The 10,109-nt window shown below is 41.8% G+C and overlaps 1 protein-coding gene across 1 annotated transcript; it reads right to left on the bottom strand.

Moving 5' to 3' along the window:
* Positions 1–9,394: 9,394 nt before the first annotated feature.
* Positions 9,395–9,762, bottom strand: LOC309834909 (cytochrome b-c1 complex subunit 8-like). The gene has a single exon (XM_082674110.1). It carries the CDS (start codon positions 9,716–9,718, stop codon positions 9,470–9,472), a length of 249 nt encoding a protein of 82 aa, XP_082530236.1. The 5' UTR covers positions 9,719–9,762; the 3' UTR covers positions 9,395–9,469.
* Positions 9,763–10,109: the final 347 nt, after the last annotated feature.

The following is a 10,109-nucleotide window of genomic DNA, read 5'->3' on the forward strand; positions in this document are numbered from 1 at the left end:
CTACAGAATGATCAAGGGCTCAGTCCAAGAAGAAGATATAACAATTGCAAATATTTATGCACCCAACATAGGAGCACCTCAGTACATAAGGCAAATACTAACAGCCGTAAAAGGGAAAATTGACAGTAACACATTCATACTAGGGAACTTTAACACGCCACTTTCACCAATGGACAGATCATCCAAAATTAAAATAAATGAGGAAACACAAGCTTTAAATGATACATTAAACAAGATGGACTTAATTGATATTCATAGGACATTCCACCCCAAAACAACAGAATACACATTTTTCTCAAGTGCTCATGGAACATTCTCCAGGATAGATCATATCTTCGGTCACAAATCAAGCCTTGGTAAATTTAAGAAAATTGAAATTGTATCAAGTATTTTTTCCAACCACAATGCTATGAGAGTAGATATCAATTACAGGAAAAGATCTGTAAAAAATACAAACACATGGAGGCTAAACAATACACTACTTAATAACGAAGTGATCACCGAAGAAATCAAAGAGGAAATCAAAAAATACCTAGAAACAAATGAGAATGGAGACACAACGACCCAAAACCTATGGGATGCAGCAAAAGCAGTTCTAAGAGGGAAGTTTATAGCAATACAATCCTACCTTAAGAAACAGGAAACATCTCGAATAAACAACCTAACCTTGCACCTAAAGCAATTAGAGAAAGAACAAAAAAACCCCAAAGTTAGCAGAAAGAAAGAAATCAAAAAGATCAGATCAGAAATAAATGAAAAAGTAATGAAGGAAATGATAGCAAAGATCAATAAAACTAAAAGCTGGTTCTTTGAGAAGATAAACAAAATTGATAAACCATTAGCCAGACTCATCAAGAAAAAAAGGAAGAAGACTCAAGTCAATAGAATTAGAAATGAAAAAGGAGAAGAAACAACTGACACTGCAGAAATACAAAAGATCATGAGCAACTCTATGCCACAAGCAACTCTATGCCAATAAAATGGACAACCTGGAAGAAATGGACAAATTCTTAGAAATGTACAACCTGCCAAGACTGAACCAGGAAGAAATAGAAAATATGAACAGACCAATCACAAGCACTGAAATTGAAACTGTGATTAAAAATCTTCCAACAAACAAAAGTCCAGTAGCAGATGGCTCCACAGGCGAATTCTATCAAACATTCAGAGAAGAGCTAACACCTATCCCTCTCAAACTCTTCCAGAATATAGCAGAGGGAGGAACACTCCCAAACTCATTCTACAAGGCCACCATCACCCTGATACCAAAACCAGACAAGGATGTCACAAAGAAAGAAAACTACAGGCCAATATCACTGATGAACATAGATGCAAAAATCCTCAACAAAATACTAGCAAACAGAATCCAACAGCACATTAATAGGATCATACACCATGATCAAGTGGGGTTTATTCCAGGAATGCAAGGATTTTTCAATATATGCAAATCAATCAACGTGATACACCATATTAACAAATTGAAGGAGAAAAACCATATGATCATCTCAATAGGTGCAGAGAAAGCTTTTGAAAAAATTCAACACCCATTTATGATAAAAACCCTAAAGAAAGTAGGTATAGAGGGAATTTTTCTCAACATAATAAAGGCCATATATGACAAACCCACAGCCAACATTGTCCTCAGTGGTGAAAAACTGAAACCATTTCCACTAAGATCAGGAACAAGACAAGGTTTCCCACTCTCACCACTCTTATTCAATATAGTTTTGGAAGTTTTAGCCACAGCAATCAGAGAAGAAAAGGAAATAAAAGGAATCAAATCGGAAAAGAAGAAGTAAAGCTGTCGCTGCTTCGCAGATGACATGATACTATACATAGAGAATCCTAAAGATGCTACCAGAAAACTACTAGAGCTAATCAATGAATTTAGTAAAGTAGCAGGATACAAAATTAATGCGCAGAAATCTCTGGCATTCCTATACAATAATGATGAAAAATCTGAAAGTGAAATCAAGAAAACACTCCCATTTACCACTGCAACAAAAAGAATAAAATATCTAGGAATAGACCTACCTAAGGAGTCAAAAGACCTGTATGCAGAAAATTATAAGATACTGATGAAAGAAATTAAAGATGATACAAACAGATGGAGAGATATACCATGTCTTGGATTGGAAGAATCAACATTGTGAAAATGACTCTACTACCCAGAGCAATCTACAGATTCGATGCAATCCCTATCAAACTACCGCTGGCATTTTTCACAGAACTAGAACAAAAAATGTCACAATTTGTATGGAAACACAAAAGACCCCGAATAGCCAAAGCAATCTTGAGAAAGAAAAACGGAGCTGGAGGAATCAGGCTCCCTGACTTCAGACTATACTACAAAGCTACAGTTATCAAGACAGTATGGTACTGGCACAAAAACAGAAATATAGATCAATGGAATAGGATAAAAAGCTCAGAAATAAACTTGCACACATTTGGTCACCTTATCTTTGACAAAGGAGTCAGGAATGTACAGTGGAGAAAGGACAGCCTCTTCAATAAGTGGTGCTGGGAAAACTGGACAGGTACATGTAAAAGAATGAAATTAGAACACTCCCTAACACCATTCACAAAAATAAGCTCAAAATGGATTAAAGACCTAAAGGTAAGGCCAGACACCATCAAACTCTTAGAGGAAAACATAGGCAGAACACTCTGTGACATAAATCACAGCAAGATCCTTTTTGACCCACCTCCTAGAGAAATGGAAATAAAAACAAAAATAAACAAATGGGACCTAATGAAACTTCAAAGCTTTTGCACAGCAAAGGAAACCATAAACAAGACCAAAAGACAACCCTCAGAATGGGAGAAAATATTTGCAAATGAAGCAACTGACAAAGGATTAATCTCCAAAATTTATAAGCAGCTCATACAGCTCAATAACAAATAAACAAACAACCCAATCCAGAAATGGGCAGAAGACCTAAATAGACATTTCTCCAAAGAAGATGTATAGAGTGCCAACGAACACATGAAAGAATGCTCAACATCATTAATCATTAGAGAAATGCAAATCAAGACTAGAATGAGATATCATCTCACACCGGTCAGAATGGCCATTATCAAAAAATCTAGAAACAATAAATGCTGCAGAGGGTGTGGAGAAAAGGGAACACTCTTGCACTGCTGGTGGGATTGTGAATTGGTACAGCCACTATGGAGAACAGTATGGAGATTCCTTAAAAAACTAAAAATAGAACTACCATATGACCCAGCAATCCCACTACTGAGCATATACCCTGAGAAAACCATAATTCAAAAAGAGTCGTGTACCAAAATGTTAATTGCAGCTCTATTTACAATAGCCTGGAGATTGAAACAACCTAAGTGTCCATCATCGGATGAATGGATAAAGAAGATGTGGCACATATATACAATGGAATATTACTCAGCCATAAAAAGGAATGAAACGGAGTTATTTATAGTGTGGCGGATGGACCTAGAGTCTGTCATACAGAGCGAAGTTAGTCAGAAAGAGAAAGACAAATACCGTATGCTAATACATATATGTGGAATCAAAAAAAATGTCATGAAGAACTTAGGGGTAAGATGGGAATAAAGACACAGACCTACTAGAGAATGGACTTGAGGATATGGGGAGGGGGAAGGGTAAGCTGTGACAAAGTGAGAGAGTGGCAGGGTCATATATACACTGCCAAACGTGAAATAGATAGGTAGTGGGAAGCAGCCGCATAGCACGGGGAGATCAGCTCGGTGCCTCGTGACCACCTGGATGGGTGGGATAGGGAGGGTGGGAGGGAGGGAGACGCAAGAGGGAGGAGATATGGGAACATATGTATATGTATAACTGATTCACTTTGTTATACAGCAGAAACTAACATACCATTGTAAAGCAATTATACTGCAATAAAGATGTAAAAAAAGAACAAAAAACAAACAACAATAACAACAAAGAGATCCTGAGCTCTGAGAGCTTAAACAGCTTGCCCTGTGTCACATGGCTGGCCACACAGAATTTAATTTCCATATCTGGAAAATGGGGTAACAGTAATGGGCGAGACTGGCTACCTAATTTGTGTAACTTAGTGCAGAATGAAGTTCAAAGACCATTGTTCAAAGAGCAGGATAAAGCCATTAACGGTACTAAGATATAAAGCTTTCTTCTGCAGTCTGTCTCTTAAATTGTCATGGCATTGTTTTATGTGTTTTTGTTTTTTGGTTTTGCTGTTTCCTGTCATGCTCCCTCAGGGGTGGAAATCCTCATGCAGACTCCACAGGTGGCCTAGGGTCCCACCCTGTGAGGGCAGGTGGCAGCAGGTCAGTCAGCTGCCAGACGAAGGCAACATGTCCCAGTCAATCTCCTGTTTCTGGGCCTGCCGACCCAGCCCCGGGCCAGTGGTGACCTCCAAGAGTTTTCATTCTCTGTGCTAGGATGTGCTTGGTGCCTGGACTGGGGCAGGTGAAGGGCTCATCCCTGAAAAGTCACCTGCGAAACACCCCGTGGTGCTGCCAGCCCTGGACAGCGGGCAGGGATGGCCAACACGTGTCTGAGCTCCATCCTATACTCTTGTGGAGGGGAGGGCCCTGCTGCGGGCACAGGATGATGGTGGAGAGCAGGCCTTCTCAGGCCGACATGACTCCATCATTCCCCGGGGGAAAGAGTGGCTGTGGTCATGGGGCAGGGATGGAGGGGGGAGGTCTGGTAGGACCCAGGGTGCCAGGGTACTGGGAGCAGACAGCTGAGAAACCATCTGAGAGGGGCAGAGAGGGCAAAGGAGGCAGGACTAAGCCCCGGGCAGTCTCCATTGTTCCAGCCACATCTTCAATCATGCAATGATCAAATTATTAGGAATTTCAAAACAGACAACACAGAGCCTTAAAACCCCAGTGCAGGGCTCTTCCGCGTGCCAGGCACTTGCTGACTATGCTGGTCCTTTGCAACATGCCCACAAAACCAGCCCTGAATCCCAGCCACATAGAGTGAGGCAAAGTGAGTTCGCATACGTCAAGCGCAATGCCTGCCACATAGAGTGTTCTCAGTACAAACCAGTCGCTGAGGTTATCTTCCGATGGCCCCTGTTCCCGCTCTGCTACCTGTGACCTGTGCTCGTAAGACAACATCCAGTCATGTTGTTCCTTCATTTGAAATGCTGAAGTTGCTTCTCTTTGCTCTGAAAAGAAAGTTCAAATTCTTCATGTGGTCTGTGAATCCCTGGCACAGTCTTCCTAAGACAGCCCCGACCCCCTCACCTCAGGCCCTTTCCTCCCCCTTCACTGTCCTCTACGCATGCTACTCTTCATTCTGAGGGTCAGGCTTTTTCCCCCTTAGGCTCTTGGCCACAAGGGAAGGGAGGAGTTCCAGGCAGAGGGAACAGCCTGTGCGAAGCCTTACTCATTTTTAGGTTTGAAAATATCACTTCCTCAGGGAGGTTTGCTTTGAGCTTTCTGGCTAGCTAAAACAACCCCGCCCCATGATGTGCTCTCATAATACCCTGCATTTTTTCTTTATAGAACTTCTAACACTTCTAAGTAGAATAAACTATCAAAAGATTATTTATTGAATGTGTCTCTTTCTAACTGAACTGCGAGCATCTTGCAGGCAAGTTCCATAATTCTCTTGTTCACTGCTACATTCCAGTGCCTAGTTGAGGACCAGACATGTGGTAGATTCTCTGTAAATATTTGCTGAAGTACTTAACATCTAGTGCTTAACTAAGATGGCCTGAGGTTATTATTTGGTAAAGAATGCTCTTTATATAGGTGAATCCTGGTTAGGTTTTAGAAGGCGGATAATCTTAGGTTTCTTTTGATTCTTGCTCTCCTGGACCTTCTGGATATCACCTCTTTTGGTCTAAAAACCTTGTCTTCAGCTATTTCCCAGTACCCTTTCCTGCTGTTCCCCTGTATTATCTTTCCTCAGCAAAAGATATGTGCATATTTCTTCTCCACAGTCTTTGATTCTCAACTTCTTCCCCCTGTCATTTGTGCAGTCCCTGACCCCTCCTTATATATTCAGTTGTTACTGTCTTTACATCAACATTTTCTGTAATTTTCCTGTAAGCTGTCTCATATTATTTCAAGGTGGGAAGGGTACTGTGATGCAGCTTGCAGAAGAATCTCTGCAGAAGGAAATGGTCTCATAAATAAATATACTGTTTTTTTTTGTTTTTTTTTTTTTTTTTGCGGTACGCGGGCCTCTCACTGTTGTGGCCTCTCCCGTTGCAGAGCACAGGCTCCGGACGCGCAGGCTCAGCGGCCATGGCTCACGGGCCCAGCCGCTCCGCGGCATGTGGGATCTTCCCGGACTGGGGCACGAACCCGTGTCCCCTGCATCAGCAGGCGGACTCTCAACCACTGCGCCACCAGGGAAGCCCAATATACTGTTTTTTAAATAACCCTGTCATAGCAATGATGAATTAACTTGTGAGTTTCAGCTGTCTGTATTACACAGTTTGATAATCACAGAACAGGTGCAGAAAGCAGGGCCCAGGGTACATAGCCACTGAGTTTCAGGAGTATTTTTTTTTGCGGTACGCGGGGCTCTCACTGTTGTAGCCTCTCCCGTTGCGGAGCACAGGCTCCGGACGCGCAGGCTCAGCGGCCATGGCTCACGGGCCCAGCCGCTCTGCGGCATGTGGGATCCTCCCGGACTGGGGCACGAACCCATGTCCCCTGCATCGGCAGGCAGACTCTCAACCACTGCGCCACCAGGGAAGCCCTCAGGAGTATTTTCAGATGGTCCAGGATATATTTGTCATTGTCTACATCCTAATAAGACTGTGCTTCTTTTTCAACTCTCATTTTATCACTGCCTATAATAAAGGGGTGGATTAATTTCATCTGTAAACACAGATATGATAGTTTTATCCTGTGGCTATGAATGGTGCTTTAAAGAGTCAATATGATAAACCAGTGTAGTAATTTACCATAATTACAGCCATGAAATATTACTTAGAATTAGTCATGGCAGTAATACATGGCTCAGGAAGTTTTAGTGAAATCTGTGAAGTGAGAGAGAACAAAAGGGAGGAAACAAGGTATGAGGACAGGCAAAGTTTGTAGCCAGTAATCCAGACAGTTGGGGAAAATAAATGCAAGCTGGAGGACTCCGGGAAAGATCTGTCCTGGGAGGAGATGCCCTTGTTTTCTCTGGAAAGTCCGCCAAGTTTAGGAGACTTGCCACAGTTTAATTAAAGTCTGCAGCTGGTGTGAAAGCAAAGGAGAAAAGAAATTAGGGCAGTGCAAAAACTAATGAAAGTCTCATTTTAAACTTTTCTCTCTATTATGAAAGAAATGTGACTCGTCAGCTGTGGCCCCATTCACCGTGACAAAGCCCTCAGGGAAGGAACGTTCGGGACAACAAAGAGAAAAGACCTGTAGTCAGGTCTCTTTGGACTTGATTGCCACTGCCTTTTTCAGTAAAAACTCATCAAAATCCTTGTTTGTTTTTTAAAAAACAAATTGGTAAAAGAGAGCAGTACAGATTGAACAGCTTTTAACGACAGGAACTTTGAAATGAAGAACTGACCTTTGCAATCAGAGCTGGATTCACATTCAGACTTTATCAACTGTATTAGTCAGAGTCTTCAGAGAAACAGTACCAATAGGATACATCCTATTATGGGAGCTTATGAGTCCAAAACCCATATGGTAAGCCAGCAGGCTGGAAATTCAGGGAAGAGGTGACCTAGTCTTGAGTCCAAATTCCACAGGGCATGCCAGGCAAGCTGGAAACTCAAGCAGGTTTTTTCTTTTCCCCTTAAATTGCTTTATTTTTTAAAATTTTCATTTCATATTGGAGTATAGTTGATTTACAATGTTGTGTTAGTTTCAGGTGTACAGCAAAGTGATTCAGCTATACATATACATCTATCCATTCTTTTTCAAATTCTTTTCCCATTTTGGTGATTACAGAATATTGAGCAGGGTTCCCTGTGCTATACAGTAGGTCCTTGTTGGTTATCTGTTTTAAATATAATAGTGTTTATATGTCAATCCCAAACTTATAGTTACCAAAGGGGAAAGGTGGGGGAGAGAGATACATTGGGAGTTTGGGATTGACATCAAGCAGAGTTTCTATGTTACTGTCTTGTGGCTGAAACCCTTCTCCTTTAGGAAACCTCCGTCTTTGCCTTAGCCTTCAGCTGATTGGATAAGGCCCAGCCACATGACGGAGAGTAAACTGCTTCATTGAAAACCTACTGATGTGGATGGTAATACCTCCACAACAACAACAGCTAGACTGACGTGATACCAAACAAGTGGGCACCATGACCTAGCCAAGTTGATATGTGAAATTGACTATCAAACCAACTAATGTTAAGAATAATATGTTAGTTAATGTTTCTGTAACACTTCCTTTTGGCCAGGCACAAGGAACTCATTTAATTCTCACAACAACCCTATGATCTGGGTAATATTATTATTCTCATCTTATGGATGAGATAACTAAGATAAAGGGAAAGTTAAATAACTTCCCAAGTTCACAGATGGTAAGAGGCAGAGCTGGGATTTGAACTCATGGAACCTAACTCCAGAATTTGGGTTCTTAGTCACCACAGTATGTTGAATTTGGGCGATTGAATGAACTTCCCCGACCTTTGTTCCTTTATGGGAAAACACATATAATAGCAGATAATGTGTGGTTTTAGGGGAAGATTAAATTAGAAAATGCATGTGAAGATCTAACCATAATACCTAATAGATAGTAGGTTCTCAATAAGACTTAGCTCTCTTCCCCGACCTTAAAATTAATTGCTTTTATATTGTGTCTTAAGTTTAGAAATCCCTTCATTCTAGAGAGCCTCACTAAAACACTGAGGTCTTAATTTTTGTAATTATTTACTCACTATTAATTTCTCTGGGTAATTCCCAAGTTTCATTTGGGCTAGAACCTGTGTTACCCCACGCGGATCTGCAGCACTAAACTCAACCCTTGGCATATTGTAAGGTCTTCAATTCATGCACTAAATCAGTAAACAGATTTAGAAATGAATGCCTTTTATTGTCAGTTGATAGACAAGAAACTGAGGCACAAAGTGGTTAAATGACTTGCTCAAGGTATATGCAGTTTATAGACTGGTATATCCAGGTCTCCAGAATTTCATTGTTTTTGTTTGTTTGTTTCCTTCCAAAAGGCAGTGTTGGATGTAAGCAGAGGCATAGGCAATCTTAAGGTTCATCACCTCCCTGGCCAGTTGGAGTGTGAGAAACTTTAAATAACCTCCATGCCTGCTTTGGGTCACGATCAGTATCTGAGAGTTGTTGACTCCAAGAGCCCTCATTTGGAGTGGGCTTCTTCTCATCAGGGAGATGAATAGCTTTAGAACTCAGTAATTAAGGGGTCAATAATTCACGCAAAGCGTTCCACATTTTTTTTTTTTTTTTTTGCGGCCTCTAATAAGTTTATTGTGTCTTCGAGACACTACAATGTAGACTCCTCTCCCAGAGAAGAGTCTTTCAGAGACAAGGGACCATTACCCAGAGGAGTTGTTCATTTGTCATTTTCATAGGCAGCTGGATTCTTCCTCTTGGATTTCTCAAACTCCTGTGTTCCCCATGTGTAGACAAAATAAAACACTACAAGTGGTGGCACGGCGCGAAGGCTGCACGCCTGAGTGCGGTGCAGCATGTTGGGCCTGCCCTTGCTGAAGCAGTGCGGGAAGGCGCGCTGCTCCAAGGGCGACAAGCTGTAGGTGATCACAGGCCGCACCCGCATCAGATGCCCAAACTCGCGGCCCATGGTCGCTGCGGCGCCGAGGTCACCTCTCCCTCTGCAGCGCAGAATCCACCGGCCTCCCATTCCACATTTAGACACAGATAACACGCACTTCAAAAAAGAGAGAAACAACCCTCACCTTTAACCAACTTTTCTTCCTCTTGCTCTCTCACTTTCCTGGAAACTGATGAGAAGTACCTCTGTAATTTAAGCCTAATGACAAAGTGCAAAATCATTACCTACTTTTATTGAATTGTCTTCTCCTTTATGGACTAATTGAAGGAATGACGCACTGCTACACAAACCCATGTGCTCATCCCCATTCAGCCCAGCTTTCTCCTGCCTAGGATTCACTGTCTTTGCTGTAGGAGACTGATCGTGGACTTGAAACACAACCACGGGACCAGTTCTGCCT

The sequence above is a fragment of the Grampus griseus genome, assembly GCF_964374135.1.
Source record: "Grampus griseus genome assembly, chromosome: 16".
In the NCBI taxonomy this organism is placed as follows: Eukaryota; Metazoa; Chordata; class Mammalia; order Artiodactyla; family Delphinidae; genus Grampus; species Grampus griseus.